Consider the following 22,990-nt stretch of genomic DNA (forward strand, 5'->3'; position numbering starts at 1 on the left):
TCTGCCTTTCTGTGGTACTTGAAGAGAAGTTGTTCGTGGTGGATTCGCTTTACTTATGACGAATCATTCACGGACAACACTTTTTTCAGTACCAAATACTACCTCTAAGGATGCCCACCCCAGATGGGACGGCCACTCCGGAAGAGAGGACTCCGTGCTCTTCATGGAAGACGCGACTGGGTGGCCGGCCGGCCGGGGCCGCGGGCTCGTCCGAGCTGTAAGTCCTCTGGGCCCCTCGCCTGGGCGTCCTCCTGCAGGAGGCCTTCCAAGGGCCTCTCCCACTCCGGGGAAACAGCCGTGGTTTTGTCATCAGTGTCACCTCCCGAGACGGCGAGGAGCGGCTTCCTGGGCCCCAGAGGAGACCCTGGTGTCAGCACCGTTCAGGGTGTGTGACTGGTTGACCAGAGGGGCAAGCACTCCGTTCACCCTCTGGGCTGCCTCGTCACCAACCCTCAGCACCAACCGCACCTGCCTGGGAGACGCGGAGGAGGTCCTGCCGACTTTGGGGACAGCGGTGGACGTGCGCCGGCGGCTGCTCCGTGGATTCGGACAACCATGGCAGGGAGGGCGCGTGGACTTAAAAAGGGATGAGTTGTGGTGGTGGCATCCACGTCACGGCCACAGCCTCCTTGAAGTGCTCCTGGGACAACGAGTTGCTTTCCATTGAGGGATCAGAAGCCAGTGGCCAGCTTCTGTTGGGGGTGTATGACTGTTCCCTGAATACATACTTACTGATTAGATCTCGTACCTGATCCTCTAACTCCTGGCCTCCCATCTCTCCACAGAGGGTCCACGGAGGTGATGCCCACGCGGGGAAGCAGCCAGGGTTCAACCATCACAGGATTCGAGGGGCTACCGTGATGTGCTGAGGTGGCGATGGCAGTGAGATGGCAGCCCTCCTGGTCCAGGAGGACGAGCGGGAGTCACCGCTGCTTAGGGTAAGTGCGTCTCGGGTGAGCATGCAATGAATTGCTCGCATGTCACTCGGCCCACTACCCAAGGTTGTTCCACCCCTTCCTTACAGGCAGCCACCTTGGCAGGACAGGCAATGGATTTCTCACAAGTGTCCACTTATGGTACTTGAAGAGAGGCTGGCCGTGATGAATTCGATTCATCAAAGCGAGTCATACACGGCTCTCCTCTCTTTTAGTGTCAAATTCTGCCTCGGAGGGCTTCCAGGCCAGTGCTGCTTCCAAGGTAGGTGCCTGGATGGCTGAGCCCACGTGTGCTTTCCTGAGGAGGCCTGCTTTATTGACGCTAACCCCTGCTCACCCTGAGGCAATTTCCTGGGGTGCTGTCAACTTTAGGACAAGCAAGCGAGGCTGCAGGAATGCCCTAATTAAAAGTATTATGTGTATATACATTACAATACACATGGCTAGCCTGGAAGGGGTGCCTAGGAGCATCTTTCATGAGTCAGCTGTCAGGATAGAGGTGAGACCAGGAGACTGTGTGACCCCTGGTTTCCTAATCCTCTGTAGCCTCACACCCTCCAGGGACCTCCTCTAGGGTGAGGCCAGGTTTACCGAGGAGGCAGTGGTTTCCCTGTTTTTGCAAACACGTGGTCTTTCAAGAGCTCTTGGCTTCACTGGTGATGCCTCGCGTGGGGCTGGCTTCTTTGCATTGCTGCGTGTTCCTTGCATGGCCATCCAAGTGCGGGAAGTGGCATTGCTGTCCCCTGGAATCCTGGGTTGGTGAACCAGGGGCATGGATTTGACTCGCGGACTGACCCAGTTGGTCCGCTCATCCTCATCCTCAGCATCCTGTCCGCCCCAGTGGCCACTCCCAAGCTGCCCAGGCCGTGTGGATGTGGGAATGCCACCAGCAGTGCTGCCTCACGGTACTTGGAGGGAGGTTGTCCGTGGTGAGTTTGCATTGTCTAATGATGCCCAATACACGGTCGATCTCTTTTCGGTATCAGATTGCACCGGGCATCTACTCGGAGCTGATGGGGACTGCAGGGAAGACACCCTCATGTGGGTTCCATGCCAGTGTACTTGAACCTGCAGTTGGCCCTGGAACTACCAGACAGGTGCCGCTAGCATCCGTATCATTCAGTCAGTTCGTAGGTGACCATATGATTTAGGTTTAAGACCCAAGTGATTAGGGCAATAGGGATGTTCATGATGCTTCTGGGAAATCTGGGTTTTCTAAAAGAAAAACAAACCAAAAACCCAGTGGATAGTTCCCTTCTGTTTTAGTATTATATCTTGTCCTGGAGAGGAGGACCTCTGAGCCATGTGGGCAAAGTCACAGCGGGGGAACCAGTATTAGTATATTTTCTGGGCTAAGAAGGGGTGAATCATCGTACCTGTTGGCCTGGAAGTCCTACCAAATTTGAGGACAGAGGGCAGTGCTAGTTTCAACTTCTTGTTTTTCATTTTAAAATGACTAATTATTTTACATTGTTACCATACATATAAAAGAGGGTTGCAAAGACTTGGACATAGAAATGACACATACTTAACAGTAAAAATTCAAGCAGTGTGGGAAAATGTTAAGTAACAAAGGGAGACAGTATCCAATCTCTGCAACCCAGAAGTAAGCTTCAGGGCTTTAGAAGTTTCTGAATACTTGGCCAAGCATATATCCAAATAGAAAGGAAGACAAAGTGAGATGCAAATATTTTACCAATATGTAATCTTTGTTGAAATGTTAACTGTAATTTTACTAAAGTTCTTTGTTAAAAATGTTAACCATTATTTTACTTTAACATAAAGAATATGCTTAAGAAAATTAGAAGAATTAATAAATATTTCTTGCTCTTCTGAAAGAAGTATTAATTCCTAAAAGATCTCTATAAGATTAAGAAAAATCACTGTGTAAAACATGAAATAGTTGGGATCATTACATATTTTTTAACTGTTTTAATTTCACTTGAGGTTCTGAAAGATAAGGAAATCAGCTCCACCTCCTGCTTTTTTTTTAAAGCTATACTGTACAATATAATTTTCTCATTATAAATATTTGCATTGTGTTCTATAATCACAGTTCTTATAGATGTTAAATCATAGTTCTATATTTAAATGGATTCATGGCTGACAATTAGTGCTTTTTTTCCCCCTTAAACTAAACCTTCTTTCTTCCTAAGTTTGAATTCATATCTCAGAATAATTGCTTTTAATTTTAATTCATATCAGAATAACTTTGTTCAAGAATGGCTCAGTAACACTGCTCAGTGCTTGCACGTCTGGGGATGCCTGCCTCTTGTCTATGTACACAAGGGACACCTTAGCTCGTCTACTTTTTCTTTCCCCTCAGAACTTTGTAGTTGCTACTTCATTGTCTTCTGCACTCAGTATCATAATAGCTTTTAAACCATGAACTCTCTACATACCTCTGACTTAGCTAGATACATATCTTGTGGACCTTCATATACTTTGTTAGAGAGGCTTTGGGTCACTGTCTTCTGTGAGGTCTTTCATCTCTGAGAATGTCTAACCCTGACTGTTACACTTTTACTCATCTGCTTGTATTTTTCATACTCTTCTATTTGGCCCTGTGATTTTCAGTTCTTTTTGCCCTTAGACATTTTGACAATACTTGCTGTTCATTTCTCTCAGGTTTAAGGGTATAAGTGCTATTCTTTGGTGAGTTGGTTGACTCATAATAATGCTTTCCGTCCTGGGTTTTGTAACTTTTTTCTGTGAGGTTATCATCAGGGGGATTAACATTTGTGTGTTGTGTTATTCCTTTTACAACATGATGGTTCTACGTTTGGCTTTGTATGGCATCAGGCTTTCAACAGTCAGGACTCATCTGTTGGCTTAAGGAGTCCCACGCCTTAATGTCTGGTATAAATCCTCACCACATCTTGGTCCAGGAGCTTGGATTCTCACAGGGGAGCACATTCTACCCAGAGCTTGCATGGAAATACCCTCTGTTGTCATCTCTCTAGGCCAGGACAGCGTTTTCTGACTCTCCTTCCCATCCCAGGCCTCCGCCTCTTTCCATCCCTATGTCACGTGTCCTGTCCCTGCTTGGACATTAAGACTAAAGACCCCTAAGCCTCTCAGCGTCCTTCAGATCCCTTGGCCCAGATTTCTTTCATCATTGGCGGCTGGCTTCCCTCTTATTCTTTACAGCTGTGCATGTATCACTTGGTTTTGGCCTCGATTTCATTTTATCCCTCGTTTCTTTCTGCATGTGGAGGAGAGGGTTCTCTATTAGCTCTTTTGCAGGGTCTGACTCAGTCACTATCTTTCTTCATCAGTTTTTCTGAACCATATCCCTTCTTAATGAGTCAAGTTAGCTACTTTTTCATTTCAAGGATGTCTTCTTCTGGTATAAGCACTTTTCTGTTCTATGTGTTGGTCTTATCTTAGGGTAAATGGTCATTTATTATTTCATTGGCAGCTGGAGAAGGGAAAAACCTATGATCTGGCCCCATGCTGCCACTTTTATTTGGAAGACTCATTATTGTCATTTGCGCTCTGCATTTGTCTGTTTAACATGAATTACACCCAGATTCCTCCTTCTCAGTATCCTCTTCCACCTTGGCAGGATGCCTCATTATAGTGCCACCTTCTGGGATGTACATGGAGTCAGTACCGTTTGCTAGGTATGTGAATTTATTTTAACAATGGAGGATTTTTTTTTTCATCATATTTCTGCTGGTCTAGTAACCCTAAATATGCATTTTATCCTTAGGGAGACTTCTTGGATGTAACCCACCTTTAGAGATAAGGTCACAACTCTGAGGTCAGTGCAGTATATCTTGGGATATAAGAAAGTTTGTGTCCGATGCTGTCCGTTTCTTTATGAGCAGTATTGTAAACTCAACTTCTTTGGAATGAACTCCAGCTTTGGAGGGCTTCCTGGACACGAGGTGTAAGTGAGAAAAGGACCACTGCTGTCAGCTTGGATGCAAATATGAAATGAGGCTGTGTTCCCTGCTATGATAGATAACGAATTCTTATCCCTTGACCTCTCCACCATGCAATACCCTTGAAAGTGCTTCTTAGATATCCTGTCAAACAGGCAAAGGTGTTGATGTCTGGGCTACTTCAGGGTCTAGGATGGGACAGTTGAATGAACTCGGGGGTATGTTTCACTCATGACCCTTTCTTCCAGTTTGTTAACACTCAGTATTCCCTCTGTCCTTAGGACTTTCCGGAGGAGGCCAGCTTTGAAGATGAGGCCCTGGCACCTGGTTAGTGCTAATCTGCGGAACTTGAAGATAGGTTATCCGTGTAGCCTTCGCTTTACTTGTGACGAATCATACACGGTTCACCTATTTTTTAGTACCAAATCCCGCCTTGGAGGGCTTCAGGGCGCAGGACCTTCGAGTCAGCTCCTCTCCAGGGTAAGTGCAGGGAGTGTTGATCGCAGCTGGATGGCAGCGCCTGCGGTCTCCTGATGCTGTGCGTCCTGGTCCTCATCCTGTGTGTGTGTGTGTGAGACTGTCCACAGGAAGATGCCCGGAAGTGGCGCCAACATGAAGCAAGAAGTGGGGCTTTGCTTACCAGAGATACTTGGTGGTACTTGAAGAGAGGTCTTCCATGGTGCATTCGCTTTATTCTTTGACGAATCATACATGGTTGACCTTTTTTTAGGTATCAAATCTGGCCTTGAAGCACCCGGAAACTAGAGTCAATGTCCGCACGCCTGGATGGATGGTTGAGCTGAGCGTGTGCGTGTCGCCCCACATATGTGTCACCTGTGTTCACGCACTTCCATCCGCATGTGCCATCCACCTCTAGGGGTACTGCTGGTCCACAATGCCAACTTCCCCAGAGAAGCAGGACCTTCACTGTAGATCCACTTCCTGTCTGACAGGAAGTCGTCCCCGTGCCGCTCTCTTTCTGTTCAACATGATGCCTTGCTCCTCTTGGTTGCAGTGTGTCCTTCCTGAATGGCTTCCCAGAAGGGGTGCTAATTCCAGGGAAGGGGCAGTAGAGTCCACGCCTATTTCCTTGACAGTGTGTTGCCAGCATCTTCACTATTGGTATCCCATCCGTCCTCAGGCCCGATGTCCGGGACACGTCAGAAGCCAGCATCCGAGTCGGGTACTCGAATGGAGGTTGTCCATGGTGTGTTCATTTTATTTATGATGAGTATTACATGGCCAATCTCCTTTCAGTACTAAATTCTTCTTGGGAAGACATCACAAGGGGAAGTTTCAGCAAATGCCTCTCCAGGGTAAGGAAGCCAACCATTTACCCATGATGATGTGTGACCCATGCCACTCTGCCCAGAATTCCCAGGAATGATACTGACTTTCTAGGTGAGACCTTGGTTTTCCTCCCTTCCTTGAAGACTCACTGGTGAATAAAACATCTTTGGTAAGCCTCTTTTTAGGTATGAGGTCACCTTGGATCTGACACACCCTGTAGGGGAAGGGCCTTCTGCATTATCCCAAGAGGCTGAATGAGTAGAAGGTGCATACTCTATTTATGCAGTGTGTTACTACCCCTAACGTATGCTTATCCTCAGGGTGACCTCTGGGAATCAAAGCCAGCAATGGGGAGATGGTGGTGTGTTTGTGGGGGCAGGATGGGTTTCCTCCACAGGGAGAATCAACGGAATCTGAAGATACGTTTCCATGGCTTGATTCATGTATTCCTCGTGCGAGATAAGAATCAGTAACGCGTTTATTAACACCTTATGTTTGCTAGCTATGTGATCTGGAGGTTACTTGATGTGTCATTGCTCTGTGCCTCAGTTTATTCATCTGTAAAATGGGGTTAATGCCCACTCATAGGGCAGGTATAAAAACTCAATCATGTGCAAAGGGTGTAGACAGTGTCTGGCACATAGTTAAGCTGAAAAAGCACTGGTTCTTATGATGACCACTGACATTATGATATTGTTATTCCACTTAGATCTTCCTTTCTTGTCCCCTCACCCACTAGACTGTGAGCTTCCTGGGGGCAGAGTCTTTGTTTAGCCTACTGCTGTGTCCCCAGCTACACACAGTAAAGGTGGTGCTGGGTGAGTGAATTAATGGCAGGTGACATATTTTCTCCATGAAATGCCCTCCTGGAGGCCTCCTGGGCAGAAGAGTGGAAGAAGGCCAGTGGTGAGTCCGCGTCTTCCTGGTGACAAGGCCTCCTTGCCCTGCAGTCCTGCCCACCTTGAAGAAAAGCCTCTGGTCTTCAGGTCAGGGATCCTGCGAGCTTGGCGCTAGGTGGACCCTGCCATGGTTACAACACTTAACGGAGAATGTGAAACAGCTGCTCCCCTCTCTGTTCAATCGCAGCTCAGGGACCCCTCGGAGGAGATGCTGGCCTTGGGAGGACCTTGCTGTCTGCGCCTCTCCAGGGTAAGGGACCACGTGCTGCCCCAAGCCTGGGCCAAGCTCGTGACCTGTGAGCTCGCGACCTCATCCTCCACTCAGGTCTGGCCTAAGCCAGCTCAGGGGCCCATCCCTCCCCCTAGTGCCATTAGTGCTGGTGTGTGATACTCTCCCATATGGGAAGAAAGCAAAAACAAGTATGTTTCGATCACATGCAAGGGGTCCCCTGGATGTAGGGCCAGCCCCCAGAGATAGGATAGTTGGGATCAGCATCCCGCTAGACGCCCGCCCAGGTGGACATGCGCAGCTGGACCCTGGAGACAGTGCCACCTCTCCTGAAGAGGTATCTTGGTGCTCAGGCCCTGCTGACGTTTGATCCTTGAGCAGAGGTTGCCTTTGGTGAATTCGCTTTATTTATGTTGAATCACACAAAGGCAACTTTCGTTTGAGTATCAAATCCTGCTTGGGATGGCTTCTGGGACCCAGTGGTGAGCTCAGGGTCTACACCTCTCCCTTCCTTGATCAAGAACAGACAGTGTGGCTGTGGGTGTCCACACCTGTCCCGTGGATGAGGATGGATCAGAGAACACCAGCTTGACTGGTGAAGGAGGGTGTCAGTGCTGAATCCGCTTCAGTTCTTACCTCAGACCCTCTGTAATCACCTTTACATCTTACCGCTGACCCCAAAGACCTTCTGCCTCTCTGAAGGCACTCTGACCTTGTGACTAGGCACAGAGTTTGTCCTAGGAAATTTTAGAGGCCATAGCTCCTCATCCTCTCTCTGTTTCTCCCTCTCCTCTTTCCATCTCCCCAACACTGTTCTCAATTTTCTCCTGGGTTATGAAATGAATAGAGGCTATCAACGTTTCATCCCATTTGCATTAAACAAGAGTAATAAAAATAATCAACACAAAATAAAATTAAAAACAGCCAAAATGGCACACAGCAAAGCAGAGCGTGTTCAACAGACTACAAATTGGCAGAATCCAATTTTCCTGACAGCATGTCAGCTGCCACATTTGACCTGGGGAAACAGAACATTGTAGACATGGCGGCCACACAGTGGAATTGACAGTGGCAGCCGCTCTGACAGGGAGATTTTATGTAGGCAGAAGCAAGTAGAGGAAATCACATCTTCATTCAAATTTTTAAATGGAAAAGAATTGATCCTAATGAAAGTGATTTGGAGAACGTAACAAGGGAAATAAAAGAAATGAAAACAGTTCAACAGTGAAGCCAGGAAAGCTAAACTGGGAATTGGATTAGTTTAATGGAATTCAGTCTGAAAAACAAGTTTTTATGGAAATCAATGTTGGTATAATTCTCATTAAGATGGTTAAATGCACATGTATTTGGATGGGAATCAATGGGGTCAGTAGGAAGATGGGGTCAAATCTCTGCATCCTTTATGCAGCTTTTCTTTCTTTCTCACATCTGCCCAGAAAGCTTTCCAGAGCGACGTGCTGACCTGGGGGTGACATGCTGGTAAAGAGGGTGTGTGTTGTCACCGGAGTAGGTACCATCTTGGGGACACATATCACCTGGCCTGCTCCCTTGTGCTTTCCTTCCACCCCCTCGTGGGGCTCTGAGTGACAGGCTGACTCTGGAAGTGAGAGGTTCCTTGGTCAGTGGGGTCTGGTCCTGCAGGACCACTGTACCCAGTACTAGTGAGCACAGAGGAAGGCCATGACGTCCCCCGGGTGTGGTGCTCCCTAGGGGCCCGGTGTTGGCACCTTTCAGGGCTCCGTGCTGGCCCCACAGACACGCTCCACACTGGTGCTGACTGCCACATGGTCACAAAGGCTGAGCCTTATTTGGGAGGTGGTTCTGGAGTTGATGCTTCTGGGGTCAAAACCATTGCCTGGGACATGGAAAAAAAAAGATTGTCCTTTGCGGGCAGGCCTCCCAGATGACCAACCCGGCATGGTGGGTCTCTTTCCAGGACAACCCCCAGCCCGGAGTATTTGCAGAAGCTATGCTACCCACAAGAGGCGGCCAGCAGCCGGAGCCCTCTCCCGGGTAGGTGCAGGGGTGCGGCGCCAGGACATGCCCCGGAGGTATTGATGATGTATGTCATCTGGCCCGCTAGCCATCAATGTCCAGACGGTCCCCATAAGCCCTTCCGGGAGGCAGTGCCAGCCCTGGGAAAGTCTCAGAAGCGCAGGTCAGTATCCGTGACTCCTGAAGGGCACCTGCCCGTAATATGTTTTCTCTCTTTAGGACAGACCTTGGGTGGCTGGCCTCTTGCTCCAACTGTAGCAAGACCCACGGGGTTTTCTGAACTTGGGCCAACGTCAGGGAAAGGATTCTGCTGTCGGTCCCACTCCAAAGTTCGAAACATGGGTGGTGGGCACAGAATCCGGCCTCTGCTGTGGCACACGCCGCCTGCTCCCCAGCCCTCGGGGGCCAGCCCATCACTGGGGGGCGGGGTCCGAGCACATTCAACGCTGAGAAAGGCTGGGGTTCGAACGACAGGGTTGCCTTGCCTTGTCCTGAAGAGCAGTTGTCTGCGGTTCGTTTGCTTGTCTCCGTACTCTTTCTTTCTCCCCTTTGCGTTTGGTGCTTCACGTGATTTGTGTATGAAGCTAATCAAAGGGTCAACCGGTTTCTCCATTTTAAATCACCCACTGAAGGATGCTGGGGTGGCACCCCCCACCCCCTCCGCGTGGGCCAGAGGCAGTGTTGGTGGGAGCTCGGAGAGTGGAGCTGTGGGTGTCAGGGTCAGGCACACGCACAGCACCTCACTGAGCTCCTTCCAAAGGCAACGTCTTCCAAGGGGAGCCCCTGTGCCGGGGATGGGGGGCGGTGCCCGGAGTCACCCTCTCTGGGTTCTAGGGCTGGAGAGTTGGCCCCACAGGGTTTCATCTCTGTTAACTCTGGTCAGGGTCCGTTCCACCTGCAGACTGCCCAAGGATGGGATGGCTGGGGGAAAGAAGCATTCTCAGATATCCATGGATGCCCATGGGCAGTCACTGGATCCCCATGCCCAAGCGTGGGCACCTCTCTGCAGGATAAGATCCCCACCTGGGTCTCTTGCTTACCTTCCAGGGAGGCATTGGGAGGGTTGGCCTTAGACACGGGAGGGTTCCTGCCGAGGGTGATGTCTTAAGCATTCAAGCTGCCCTGGAGTGGGGAGGGTCTTCTGCAAGCTCAGCCACCTTGAAGCATCCGCCTTAGTCCAAGCGTCCGAGCCTCTCCATGGTACGCGGGGAGAGGTTACCCGAGCAACTTTGCATCTGGACGACGAATGTTGCTCGGTGAACCCCTTTTCGGTATCAAAATCCATCAGAGAGGCCATCTGGGAGGCCGTGGCACCTCAGGGAAGAACGTCAGTACCAGCAACCACTCTGGGGTACAGGACGGATGGTCGACCAGTTGGAAAGTAATTGTTTCTAATGTACTTCACCTGGTCCACTAGCTGTCCGTACCCACTGCAGCCTGCAGGGCCCACGGGCCAGGGCAAGTCACTGGCTCCTCAGCTCAGCATCTCTCCTGGTACCTGAAGGGAGATCGACCGTGTTATATTCGCTTTATTGACTTCGAATAATACATGGTTGATCTTTTCTCAGTATCAAATCTCACCTTGGAGGAGCGCTTGTTGACGAAGCCCTTGTCGGGGTGAGAACGGGGTGGGGGCTTCCCGTGTCACTGCCCGCCGGGCAGGGTGCCCAGGTGGAGGCCAGGTTCTTAAGGGGAGGGGGGCGGTGCCTGGCTGTGTCCGTCCCCTGCCTCCTCTCACCTGTGATGTCTGATCCACCCTCAGGACGGCTCCTGGGAGGCCAGCATCCTTGGTGCACACCTGCGGTCTGTGGAGTAGGCGCCACTTTGGGTACTTGAGGAGAGGTTGTCTGTGATGAGTTCGCTTTATTAATGACGAATATAACACAGATGGCCTGTTTTCAGTACCACCCACCCCTCGTGCGCAGGGCCAGGCCTGAAGCCCACCCCATCCAGGGTATGTGAATGCATGGGCTCCACATTCATCCTGCAAGAGCTTCCTGGAGGGCAGGCTGACTTTGGGAGGAGGTGGGGCTTGCCCCAGGAGGCTGATCATGAAGCATTTGTTTGGTGTGTGATGAACGGCTCGGCTTCAGTCTCTTGTCCAAGCCCAGTGCCACTGAACCACAGGGGGGGTCCCTGCAGGCGTCGCCCCAACTGGCCTGCACCTGTCACTCCATAAGGCCCCCCACCTAGGATGGACCCTGTGTATGGCCTGCGCCTGAGCATGTGTCCCGGCTGCTTCCCCTCGCGTCCCAGTGCCCTGAGACGCAGAGGGGCGACCCCCTTGGAGGAGAGCCCCAGGGCCGGCCTGTCTGCCTGCCATGCGTGCTGCTGCACTTGATGCTTGAGGAGAGGTTGCCCGTGGCCGGTTCGCATTCTTCATGTCGCACAATACACGGTCGGCCTCTCTTCGGTATCAAATCCCACCTTGCATGCCTCCCGCACGCTCGCCGGTGTCCGGTGTCCTCGAGGACCAAGCACGTGCTGACTCATCCGTGGGCGGGGCCCTAGACGGGACTGCCAGGTCAGGGTGGGGTTGTGGGCGGGCCTGTGAAGTCGGGGCGGGGGACGTCTAGGGAAGCAGCCTCTGTCTGCAGTCAACCCTGTTCAGTGGTACCTGAAATAGGTTGCCTGTGAGGTGTTCACTTTTCTAAACGATGAATATTATACAGTCAACCTCTTTCCGATATCGAATCCCACCTTGGACACCTCCGGTGCTGATTCCGAAGCCTCCATACAGGTTGACCTGGGGACTTGATGTAGGACAAGCCACTGGCTTGTTCGTTTTCCAGCTGCATCCATTCTGGAGGGCTCCTGAGAGCAGCGCGGAGCGGACCCCCCACCCGGCTCCCACGGTCCCTGACTGCTGCACTGCCAAGGTGCTGGGCTAGGCTTACCTGCTGATTCTTCCTTCACATGGGGACCCCCCACCCCCACCCCGACCCTGCGCAGACCCCGCACGGCAGGATCACCCAGGGCATGGGAAGGGTCCAGGGCCCCTGGAAAGGTGAGCGCCTCCAAAGGATGACCTCAGGCTGTTTGGTATTTGTTATTTCCCTCCTGAGCTACTGGAAGCCCCTCCTGACGTGGGCATCATTCCCAACCCCATGAAGCAACATCCTTAACCTCTGGCATCTCCTCTCTGGGCATGCTTTTCCCCCATTGGTTTCTCTTCTGGCCCATGGCCTCTCTGTGCCCAGGGCACAGAGGGGTTGCCCCAGCTCCAGGAAGACCGGCAGGAACCACGCCAATGGAGTGTCAGGCCTCTAAGTCCTACAGACACCCTCCTTCTCGTGGGGTCCTCACGCTCTCTTTCCAGGCCCCAGCCACAGCCCTGCAGGAGGGACCACCCTTTCTGGCCTGGACCAATGCACAGACCGCCCCCACCTGGGCCTCCTTCCAGGCTCCCTTCTCCTCCTTTTGCCAGGGAGACCCTTCCAGAGTGTAGTCTGGCTCTCTTTGTCCTGCCCAGAGCCCCTCTTTGGCAGCCCCCCTGCCCACATGCTGGGCTCCGAAACAGTAACTAGTGTCTCAGGGCCCCCAGACTGGCCCACCTCCTTCTCTGCCTGCCACACTTTACGGTTTATCCCCCTTTTAGGTCCATCCATCTTTCTGATCGAGTTGAGTCCTAAGCTTGCCCTTCATGCTCCTTTTTGGGGACCCTCAGCAGAGTCTCTTGCTTCCTCCTCCCCCCACCAATTGTTGCGCCCTTTCTAGAGCAGGGGTTTGGGATTCCAGAGGTGATGAAATGCTGCTTGCTTGGCAAAGCTGTCTCTGATCACCCAGTCTAGCCCCTACCTCTTCCTAGCCACCTCTTTCATCATCCTGTTAACACTGTCTTCGTAGCTTATCTGAAATTACATGAAGTTAAACTAGATGGATGTTAATATTTTCTTTCTCTCTCCCCCTTAGATTGTAAAATTTCTCAGGGCGGGAGATTTTTTCTGCCACGTTCCCTGCTGGTCCCCCAGTCCTGGGATCCAGGCCAGGACCAGAGTAGAAGAAAGGTGAGTGAGTGTTGATTGACTGACCAACTCCCTGAGGGCTGGGACCTTAGCAAGTGAATCTCTAGCAAAGTGCCAGGGTGCTCAGGAAGATGTGGTGATAAGCTTATGAATATGGTAATTGGGTTTTAGAATTTCTTCACATTTGTTAAAAGCCATTTGATCTTCCGTGTTTTTCTGCCCCTTGCAGGATGTCATTTGGGAGTCAGAGGTTTGGTGTTGGGTCTGGGCCCTTCTTTCCACTTTCTAGTGCCTTCAGGGCTCCAAAAGGAGTGAAAAGCCCCAGTATAACCCCACACACCCCAATTGAGCCCCCTCCCCTCTTCTAGCCAACTCTCCAGCACCCAGAGCCGGGTGTTATGGGAACTACATCTGTAACAGGCTGGAGCGTAGTGTTGGGGCTAATATTTTATGCATGGAACTGAGAGAATGAGGACATTTGGCGATGAAAATTGTTGTTAATGCATCCACACATCTTTGGAATACATTAAATGTATGTAGGTGGATGGGAGGCAACATTAGCCTTTATTTAATAGCTCCAATGTAACCATCTCCACGCCGCAACACAGCGGTAATGAGCACGGCCGCCTGAGCCCCCTCATCGCCCAGGCCGCCGCGCGGAGAAGCGTCGGGTACATTGCCGCCACTCGAGAATTATGCATGAGACAAAGCGTCAGCCCAGGGCACCGGGCGCTGGGCAGCGTGCAGCTTCCACCCTCGCTCTAGACCCGAAGCCGGGTGACCCTGTGCTACTCAGTGCAGAATTTCATTAAAAGCCAAATTACTGGTTTACCTACTGTTTGAGGAGACGACAAAATAAACAAAGGGCCTGTTTTCATCTGACAAACCGAATGAACATGTCTGTCCGCGCAGAGGCCAGGAGGAAAGGCACAGTGGACCCCGGAGCCAGAGGGTCAGTGACTTGGGGCCACCACGCAGGCACTGTGTCAGTGAACCAGCTGTGGGTCCAAACTCAGGGCCACTCACCGCTTTCTGGTGCCCGTGTGGGCAAGGGCCCCCGCGGCCACAGATGCTTTTTGCGCGATGATGTAGGCTCACTTTTCCCGACATTCAGCTTGCCATGCTTTTCACGGTTGTCCCCTGCACCCACATGGTACCTGCATTTAGTGCCGTTCCTCCCGGAATGGGGTGTTTGCAGTTGGGTGTCCCTACCACTCCTGGCCCAGAGGGTGGGCCACTCGCCCCATCGGAAGACCCAGGGCATGGTGGGGATCTGAATACCCAGGGCCCATGTGGAGCAGCTTTGAGCGCATTGGATGGCTCTGTTTGGCCCCAGGTGAGCACAGATCTAGTCAGAATGAGCACTCAGACCAGCCGCAGGGCTCTGCCGGGTGGGCTCGGCTCCCGCTCGCCTGTGCTCTCCCCCACCCTCACTTGCACCCCAAGTCACCAAGGTCAGCGCCTGGTGCAGCCCTGGGGACCCACAGAGGTCTCAGTCCTCATAATCATGGGCCTTTGAGGATGCAAAGCCCCCAACCCCAAATCCCAGGGCTGAGTAGGACCCCTAAGTTTATTCCCCTTCTCCTCTGTCCCTCCACTTACATCCTCATACAGATAAGAAAGCTGAGGTCCAAGGGGACAGAGTGCTTTGTCGTGGGTGTTTTTCCCGAGGCGGTCTCAGACTTTGGGATCAAGACCCATCTCTGGCAAATAAGCAGTTTCCCTCTTATTGACAGGGGGGTGACAGGGGGTGACCCAGCACCCCAAGGCTGTGAGAGGGAATCCCAGCTGGGACTCAGTACCTTGGTTCTCAAGGGGTTGTGGCGGGGGGTGACGTTGCTGCCTTGCAGCTCTGCCTTGACAGAGCTTCTAGAAGCCAGGACCCTCGCTCTGCAGTGTCAGCTCAGCTCATGGTTGCTGGTCAGTGAATAGCCGAACTGAAGCTGGTCTCAGACAACAGTGCAAAGTAGGTAGTCAACCAGGGAGTGTACTGAATCAGGTCTTTATTACCGGGAGGAAGCACTCAGGAGGCGCGGGCAGGACGTTTGTGGGATGAATAAATAAAAGCGTGCTCTTTGAGGGAATAAAGAAGCAGAGAAACTGAGAAGAACCTAGGGAAGATGTACATAAATCTCCACCGAGAGCCGCCAAGGCTCTGTAGTCGAGGCCTCTGAAAAGACCCTGCAGAGGCCGAGGGGCCATTTGTCACAGCGAGGACGGGCTCAAGGGCCAAGAAGCAAGGGTGTGATGGAGCCTCTTTCATCATTTTCACATTATCCTGATGGCAGTGGAGAGGAGCCCACAGTGCACAGCCAGGCTGCCCCCCGCCTGACGGAATGAGTGCCAGGCTGGGGTGGGGAAGGACCCTGAGGAAGTGCAGGCTGGGCTAGGGGGGGCAGGCAGGCATCTCAGTGCCCACCTCATGCCCTTAGTGCTACAGTATTGTTTTCATTTAGCCCAGTATGAGTCCCCTGGGCCCTGCTCCAATGCCACTTCCTACAGGAAGCCCTCCCAGATCCACCAAGCCTGATCCATACAGAACCTCAATCTGCAGTCTGATGTCAGTCTTCTGAGTCTTTGAGCAACAGGTGTCTCCTTGCAAAGCCTGCAAGCTCCATGGGAGAGGGGCTGTGTCTGGTGTGGTCGCTGTGGGGTTCCTGTGCCTGGTTGGGAACTCAGCCCCAGGGAAGGCACCATATGATGCTGTTGGCCATGTCTGCCCTTTGCAGGCGCTCTGGACCTGACACCCAGCAAGTGCCTGGTGTGTAGACATCCCATGGGCCGAGCCTTGGGTAGACCCCAACCAGGAGCCAAGGGCAGAGCCAGAGGTGGCCATAAGGAGGACTTCTGCCTAGAGAAGTCTGACTGTGAGCTGGGGAGCCTGACCTGACCCTGGAGGCATTCTCTGAGTCTGGTAAGTGCCCATCAGAAGCACTAGTGGACTTCCGTTTGGGCCTGGAACAGAGGTGGGGTCTGCCCAGGACACACAGGGTTCAGGGAGCCCACACTGTTAGGAGAGTCAGGACCACCTTACCCAGAGTAGCTCCTCTGGGCTTCAAACAGTGTTTGTTGAGTGACTGAAAGGAATGGAGCCACCCAAGTCCTCCCTGGAATGCCCCGCAGCCTTGCTCCAAGTAGAGGCCAAACCCATGCCCTCTGGCTGTGGAAAAGGGAGGGAAGCCCCCCAGGGCAAGGCTGCAGTGAGCATGCGGGGCCCTGAGCAGGCTGAGCCCTGACTTGGGTGCCCTGAGCCCCCAGCCCGGGGTCCCCAGTCTCCCTGGTCTCCCTGGGGCAGGACGCCACCGAGAAGGTGCAGCAGAGTCTGGGGTGTAGGAAAAGCGGCCAGGATACTGCTTTCCACCATCTGCGATATCTTCGTTTTCTCTAACACTCAAAAATAGTAGATGTTTCTGTTACGCTCTCTCTTTGGCAGGGGAGCGGCAGGGCCTGCCAAGGCCTGGGGGAGCCCGCCAGCCTGTGGAGCTTTACTGTACAAACAGTTGGGGAGGGGGTGTCTCTGCTAACTTGAAATCCCCCATCAGTAAACATGCCAATTTAAAGTGTAATTAACTCAGGCCGGAAAACATTCAGCTCTGGACTGCCTTTCACAGTTGACGTTGTTTTTCTTTTATTTATTTATCTCTTTACGGGTGTGGTGGTGTCTGTGGCAGGTTTCAGCCAGGAAAAATCGAAGAAGGGCTTGAGTGGGGAGGGGGCCTGGTTGGGAGAAGAAGCGATGGAAAGAAGGAAGGGGAGGCTGGTCTGACACCCCCAGGGCCCTCGGGCCCGGTGTCCCCCTTTGCTTTCTGTCCAGGGCAGTGGGTTCCCAGGAAGGGAAGCAGAGTCGGGAGTGGGGTAGGGGGCAGATCCCTGTGCCAGCTGGGCCCAGTGATCCGGGAGTCTTGGGCACTGTCCGGGACCCCAGTACGACACTGGGCTGGTGGTGGGGGCACTGGGTCCCACTTGCTTTCTCTGACCCCATCTTGGAGTCTCAGCCCTTTCCTCTGCCTCCTGCTTCACAGGGCTGCGCCATGGTCCCCGCTGATGAACCAGGCGGAGGGCACCCATGCCCCAGCAGACCGACGCATAGCACCCTGCCTGCCGCATTCAGGAAGCTGGGGGAGGCCCCTGCACCCCCCACCCCACCACCATTTGAAGCACCCAGACCGATCTCCAGGGGGCCAGTCCTGCCGTAGACAGCCTGGCCTTCACATGGACCCTGGGGAGGACAATGTGGGCCCAGGGGAGACAAACTCAAAGCCAGTGACCATGCCCTGCCCACCAGATATCGGGACTTCTGGAAGGTGAAAATGCTGGCTAGAGGATGTAAGAATTCCTGTTCTTCCTCTTCAGATACTCTTCAAATGCAGACCATTTAAGTAATAAATACATTATCAAAATCTTAAATGCACATGTGTGTGTCTGTATGTTCGGAGACAGCGTTTGTTAAGTGGAGGGTTTCAAAACAAAGACCCTCTGCCTCTGGGAAGGCTTTTTCCCCTAGAGCTGCCCCCCACCCCCACCCTGACCACAGAGCATCTTCCTGCAGTCCGCTGCCATGCATGTGAGCTCACGTCCTGACGTGAACCAGGGCCATAGAAGGACACACTGCAGGACTGAGACAGCACGCGCTACCCCCCGCCCCGCCCAGGCCCCACTGCCAGCCCCCGCGAGCAGAGAGGCCAGGGCCCAGGGGCAGAGCCGTTGCCCACGCCTCGCTCTGCCAGCCTCCGCCTGGTCACGACACAGCCGGGCTGACTCAGAAGCAGCCGCGAGCGAGAGCCTCATCAATTACATAATTACCTATGAAACCTGCCACCGCCGGTTCTCAGCCGGGAAGGACACGCTCCGGCCGGCGGGTGACTCATGCTGTTTTCCCCAGAGCCTCTCGCCTGCGCTCTGCCCACCACCTCAGTCTGGGCTGGGGGGACCATGGGGGCGAGGGGGGCAGCTTGGTTTTCTTCCCAGCTCTACAGCAAAGGAGAGGCAGGCAGCCACCCTCTTGCCAGGGTTTTGGGTGGAGGGCCCCGTCTCCAGCCCCCCACAGACCTCCAGATGGACAGTCCCCCATCTGACAGAGGAGAAACAGGTCCAGAGAGGTTGCTCTGACTAGTGTCAGTGACCCCCTCCCCCAGCTTAGACCTTTGGTGAACACAGCCATGGGGTAGACCCTCAAACCTCCAGCCCCTTTCCCTGGGAATTTTCCGCTTCTCCAGAGTCCCTTGATGGGGGCAAACTCTACCTTTGGAAAAATATTTCCACTCTTGAAAGTGACTGTGACTTTGGGAAACAGGTATAAGTTGCCTTCTCCAGGGGAAATGGGTGTATACACCTGGCAAGGGGTGCTGTGGTTTAGTCGCTAAAGTCGTGTTCGACTGACTCCTTGGACTGTAGCCTACCAGGCTCCTCTGTCCATGGAATCCTCCAGGCAAGAATACTGGAGTGGGTTGCCATTTCCTTCTCCAGGGGATCTTCCCAACCCAGGGATTGAACCTGTGTCTCTTCTGCTGGAGGTGATCTCCTGCGCTGCAGGCGGATTCTTTTACCAACTGAGCTAGCAGGGAAGCCCAGGGGATGTGTAGGGGTGCTGTTCTTTCAGATGGAAAACCCGGTAGAGTGGGGTCTGGTGGGCGTGGGCCCCAGATGAGGTCTTAGGTTCAAGTTCAGCCTTTGGCACTTACTGTCACTGAGCCTCAGTTTCCTCATCTACAAAATGGTCATCTGTCCTGCAGATGGGGTGAGAGGGAAACAGGTTTCGAGGATATACGAAGTGCTGACCAGATCAGGTTCTCATTAGAGTGGGGGGCTCCCTCATGCTGACCCATGGCTGGTTAGGGTCCCCAGGGATCCTGAAGTCACAGCAAGCCTGCGGCCTGACTCACCCGCACCTGGAGACCACCCGCTCCGGATGGTCCAGGACCCCGTTACTACTGGCCACAGCACCCAGGTCCTGGGCACTCCCCATCCATTCCCCGGCTCCAGAGGTTACCTGCAAACAGAACCCTGAGCAACAGGGCCCATTACGTTCAGAGCACATCCAGGTAGGCAGCAGCAGGTCACAAGGGTGCTGAGGGTTCCCAGACAGATGCGCCGAGGGACTGGCTTCCTAGGGAAATGCTTGGGGTGGGTATTTGGCCTCCAATGGCCCCAGCCCACCCTGCCTTCCTCATCATGATTCCCCTGGGGCTGGCCCACCATTCCAAGAGTGACACCACCACCACCCTTACCTACCGTGCACCAGGCAGGAGCTGGGCGCCACATCCAAGCCCATGGAGAAGGTCTGGGCAAACAGATGGCACAAACCTGGATGCAGAGCTTCTCAGGATCCTGGCTCCAAGTTAACACTGGGAAGTCACTTGCCTGCACTGGGCCTCTGTCTTCTCATCTGTAAAATGGGTGTAATTGAATCAGACTGTGACATCAAAGTCCCAAGAGTCCCTTCTTGTGCCATCACCCCACATGACCAGCCCTGCAAACCCTGGGGTTACCATCCCCTTGACCACCAAACTACACAGCCATAATTTCTACCCCTCCATTACCCAGGGAAGGCCAGCCTCAGCATTGGCAGGAGGTGGGACAGGGCAGGGCTCACCTCCCACTCCTCCCTGGGATGCCTCACCTCCTCCCTGCTCCTGCTCCAGGCTCCCCTGCCTCTGCTCTCTGCCCCTTTGCTCTTTTTTTCCCCCAATGCACTATCAACCCAGAACTGTCCATGGAAATTTCTAGAAGTTACCTAGGGGAATTGCAGCTTCCTAGAGGGAACAGCTGGAAGCTGAGCATCACTGCTCATGAAGCTTTGGTCCTGGCAGAGGATGGGGAGAGGACCTGTGGTCTGAGTCTAGCCCCTGTGGCTTGGGGGCTGGGCCTCTCCTCATTCTTTTCTGTAGCCCTTCATGGGACTCTAGTCCTCTCGGGGATGCTGGGGCCTCAGAGCGGTTCTGCTGGTTCCCTGGCATGCAGAGCACAGCCATTACTCAAGGCAGTGTGGCAGGAGCCCTAGGGCCCAGGATCTGTACCCCAACCGCCTGAGTTCTTTTTTTTTTTTTCTGCCTGAGTTCTTATCCCAGTTTAACACCATGGTGCTACTTCATCTCTGTGGGCCTCAGTCTTCTTATCTGTCAAATGGAGCTGTTGCGAGGATTAGACGAATTAATCCGAGCAAGTGGATGAATATTAGCCATGAGATGATTCGCTGCACGCTGTTTCTGAGACCCCATGAGGTACCTAAGGCTCCTCCCTTTACTTCTGTGGCTTGGATGGTGGTGTCCTCCACTATTTATCCCCTCGCCATGATCACTAACATCTTGACCTCTCATCACCAAACTGAGAGGTCATAATTTGATTCTCATGGAGGTCAACTTCTCAGCAGCCTTCAGACTTGACTCCCCCCCAGGGACCCTTCTGTCCTGGCTTCTGGACCGTGGAGCCTGGAGATGGGGAGGGGTGGCTGGAGGCTTTGACAGGAGGGACCAGAGAAGGAATTCAAGCCAGGGGCATAGAGTTAGATGCTGGGGGACATGACCAGAACTCAGCACACGGCTTGGCCCTGGGGAGAAGCCAGAGAATCAGTGATGTAACGGAGAGCCCTTGGGCTTGGGGACCCTCATATGAACCTTATGTAGCAGAGCTTGGGGTCAGAGGACAAGACAGACGGGTTTAGGCAATGCTTCCCAGCGGTCAGTGCTGTGACTCAGGCTGCGCTGGTCCTGGGTACAGTGGGAACCCGTGATCTGGCGGCCCTAAACCTCAGCAAGGCGCCTTGTGACACGGTACTCTGTCCTTTGAGCCTGCAACCCCCACCGCGGACTGTCAGAGGGCTGAGGAATGTGTGTGGACGTGAGTGAACGATTGCAGACCCCGCTGTGTGCACGTGCGCACACTCGCAGAGACGCGCTTGAGGAAGAGGGGGCTTTCTGTGCGCCTGCCAAGGTCAGGAAATCTGGACAGGGTGCAAAGAGGCCAAGGGAGTCAGGAAGCAGAAATGTCTGCTGCCAGAGATAGGGATGAGTGATGGGCGGTAGCGGAAAGTGAGCATTCTGGATGAGGAGCTGGGCTAGAAGCAAGCTCTGGGGTTAGAGTGGACCCGGTCCTCTCTAAGCATGGGTCCTCACTAGTCCTTTCTGAGACTAAAGCAACTAACCCCCTGTGCAGCTGCCTGTGGGTCTCCCTGATGCCACTGAGTCACAGGACTCTCATCTCTGCTGGTTGCTAATGAAGCTGACCCCACTCTGGCCTCCTGGTGGTAAGCCTTCTCTTCTCTGAGGCTGGCGGTCACTTGGCTCATACCCAGTTCCCCTAATGGCCACGTTCATTTGCTTCCCAGGGTCACAGAGGGCAAGCTCTCTCTCTGAGGACCGCTCAGCAGATACGCCCCTCCTTTGGCCAAACAGCTGATGAAGCCAGGCTGGGATGACCCCTACCCAAGAAGACAATCAAGTTTTCTTACAGGAAGAAAGCTTGTTTTCCAGAATACAATTACATTTCCAGCCCCCAGGACAGGGACAGGAGGCTGGGGGTGGGGAGGGCAGGGGGTTGATGGCTTAAAGGTGCTTCGCTCCCCATCTGGGTTCTAACCCTTCATCCCTGAACACAAGGACAGGAACAAAAGTGCCATTGATGTTGCAAGCACCTCACACCCTCCAGCACCTAAGCCATCAGCCCAGCTCTGTGCTGTGTGACCTTAGGGAAGCCACCCAAACCCTCTGAGCCTTCATTTCCTTACTGGATGACCTGGGTCTTTTGGAAAGAGACCCGACACCACGCTTGGAGCAGCGTCACATGGATAGCTGGTGCTCCCTCACCCAAGGTCTCTCTGCCAGCCTCCTCTGCTTCCCTACCCACCCCCCCCCATGCCTGGTGCAGACACGGGGGATGCTGGGTGCATGGAACAGACCACCCTGAGCTTGAGGCATGGCCACTGCATACAGCCTCTCCCCCACAGAAGAGGAAGATGCGAACGGAGCCCTCAGAAGGGCCATGAGCGGTTACCGGCGCAGGGGTTCCCAGTACGCAGGGGCCGAGGGCCCCTTCCTGCCGAGTCTTGGCTGGGTCGGTGGGGCTGTTGTTTGTCTGTTGTCAGCTTCCATTTGACATCATCCTCCTGGTGCTGATGTTTTCCTGAGGCCGGTCCAGAAGGAAGGGGGCTGGTGGCTGCTCCATACACACAAGGAGGGAGAAGGGGCCATGGGTGTGGGCTTTACTAAGGCTTCCTTTTCCCTGGCTTGGGGTGCAGAGACGGTGCAGACCCCTCTGCCATGGCGGCTCACTCCAACGGTCCCCCTCAGGCCCCAACAGCCGTGGGTGTCCAGCTTCCCTGCCTCGTGTGTGCACAGCTGAGCGGGTCCGTGCGGAGCTCGCCCAGCTTGAAACGTGCTGTATGGTTCCCTCCTACACCTTCAATGCCTGGGCCTCTCTATGCCTGTGTCTGCCGCAAAAGGAGTCTCCCTGGGGCCTCCACGGCCTCTCCTGGCCACCTGGCGCTTGGTAACCTGTAACAGGACAACGGCCATCAGTGTATGCTTTTTTCATGCATGTAGTTTCCACGGAACCAGTGGTTTCGGAACATCTCATGCTTTGGACAGAGAGCCAGTGATCTGGAACATGTGCAAGGCCTGGAGACAGAGAGTGTGAGACCCCAAGAGGCCTGGGGCAGTTAGTGGGACTGGGGATCCACTCTCAGTGTTCAGGAGAAGCGGCCACGGGTCAATCCCCTCAGCGCAGTGGGAGGAGCCCAAGGCCCCAGGTTGCCCCTCCACCCCGCTACCCGCCCCAGGGCCCAGGAAGTTGC

The 22,990-nt window shown here is 53.6% G+C and overlaps 1 protein-coding gene and 16 non-coding genes across 22 annotated transcripts in view; all 17 read left to right on the top strand.

The window, feature by feature from the left end:
• Positions 1 to 109, top strand: part of MIR382 (microRNA mir-382) — a 126-nt gene extending 17 nt beyond the window's left edge. The window contains exon 1 of the primary transcript NR_107919.1: positions 1 to 109. This exon is cut by the window's left edge and continues 17 nt beyond it. This is a non-coding gene — a primary transcript (microRNA mir-382).
• LOC105606646 (uncharacterized) overlaps positions 1 to 17,610 on the top strand; it is a 180,762-nt gene extending 163,152 nt beyond the window's left edge. For 3 of the 6 annotated variants that reach the window (XM_060401932.1, XM_060401931.1, XM_060401930.1), the window contains 2 exons: positions 1 to 16,117; positions 17,226 to 17,610. The exon at positions 1 to 16,117 is cut by the window's left edge. In XM_060401932.1, coding sequence (XP_060257915.1) covers positions 9,301 to 10,311 — 1,011 coding nt within the window. In that variant the 5' untranslated portion in view covers positions 1 to 9,300 and the 3' untranslated portion in view covers positions 10,312 to 16,117; positions 17,226 to 17,610. The remainder of the gene's footprint in view (positions 16,118 to 17,225) is intronic. The other 3 variants (XM_042235503.2, XM_060401929.1, XM_042235502.2) reach the window with 3 other exon arrangements.
• Positions 367 to 473, top strand: MIR134 (microRNA mir-134). Its single transcript, NR_107920.1, has one exon. It is a non-coding gene; the product is annotated as a microRNA mir-134 (primary transcript).
• MIR668 (microRNA mir-668) lies at positions 918 to 1,022 on the top strand. Its single transcript, NR_107921.1, has one exon. It is a non-coding gene; the product is annotated as a microRNA mir-668 (primary transcript).
• Positions 1,061 to 1,171, top strand: MIR485 (microRNA mir-485). The gene has a single exon (NR_107922.1). It is a non-coding gene; the product is annotated as a microRNA mir-485 (primary transcript).
• Positions 1,822 to 1,931, top strand: MIR323B (microRNA mir-323b). Its single transcript, NR_107923.1, has one exon. It is a non-coding gene; the product is annotated as a microRNA 323b (primary transcript).
• On the top strand, positions 5,158 to 5,262 carry MIR154A (microRNA mir-154a). The gene has a single exon (NR_107924.1). It is a non-coding gene; the product is annotated as a microRNA mir-154a (primary transcript).
• On the top strand, positions 5,467 to 5,575 carry MIR154B (microRNA mir-154b). Its single transcript, NR_107925.1, has one exon. It is a non-coding gene; the product is annotated as a microRNA mir-154b (primary transcript).
• MIR496 (microRNA mir-496) lies at positions 5,980 to 6,098 on the top strand. Its single transcript, NR_107926.1, has one exon. It is a non-coding gene; the product is annotated as a microRNA mir-496 (primary transcript).
• On the top strand, positions 7,577 to 7,706 carry MIR377 (microRNA mir-377). Its single transcript, NR_107927.1, has one exon. It is a non-coding gene; the product is annotated as a microRNA mir-377 (primary transcript).
• On the top strand, positions 9,515 to 9,628 carry MIR541 (microRNA mir-541). The gene has a single exon (NR_107928.1). It is a non-coding gene; the product is annotated as a microRNA mir-541 (primary transcript).
• MIR3957 (microRNA mir-3957) lies at positions 9,908 to 10,012 on the top strand. Its single transcript, NR_107929.1, has one exon. It is a non-coding gene; the product is annotated as a microRNA mir-3957 (primary transcript).
• On the top strand, positions 10,429 to 10,529 carry MIR409 (microRNA mir-409). Its single transcript, NR_107930.1, has one exon. It is a non-coding gene; the product is annotated as a microRNA mir-409 (primary transcript).
• Positions 10,556 to 10,679, top strand: MIR412 (microRNA mir-412). Its single transcript, NR_107931.1, has one exon. It is a non-coding gene; the product is annotated as a microRNA mir-412 (primary transcript).
• Positions 10,720 to 10,826, top strand: MIR369 (microRNA mir-369). The gene has a single exon (NR_107932.1). It is a non-coding gene; the product is annotated as a microRNA mir-369 (primary transcript).
• Positions 11,034 to 11,159, top strand: MIR410 (microRNA mir-410). The gene has a single exon (NR_107933.1). It is a non-coding gene; the product is annotated as a microRNA mir-410 (primary transcript).
• MIR323C (microRNA mir-323c) lies at positions 11,562 to 11,671 on the top strand. The gene has a single exon (NR_107934.1). It is a non-coding gene; the product is annotated as a microRNA mir-323c (primary transcript).
• Positions 17,611 to 22,990: the final 5,380 nt, after the last annotated feature.

This window comes from Ovis aries, chromosome 18 (genome assembly GCF_016772045.2).
Source record: "Ovis aries strain OAR_USU_Benz2616 breed Rambouillet chromosome 18, ARS-UI_Ramb_v3.0, whole genome shotgun sequence".
Classification (NCBI taxonomy): Eukaryota; Metazoa; Chordata; class Mammalia; order Artiodactyla; family Bovidae; genus Ovis; species Ovis aries.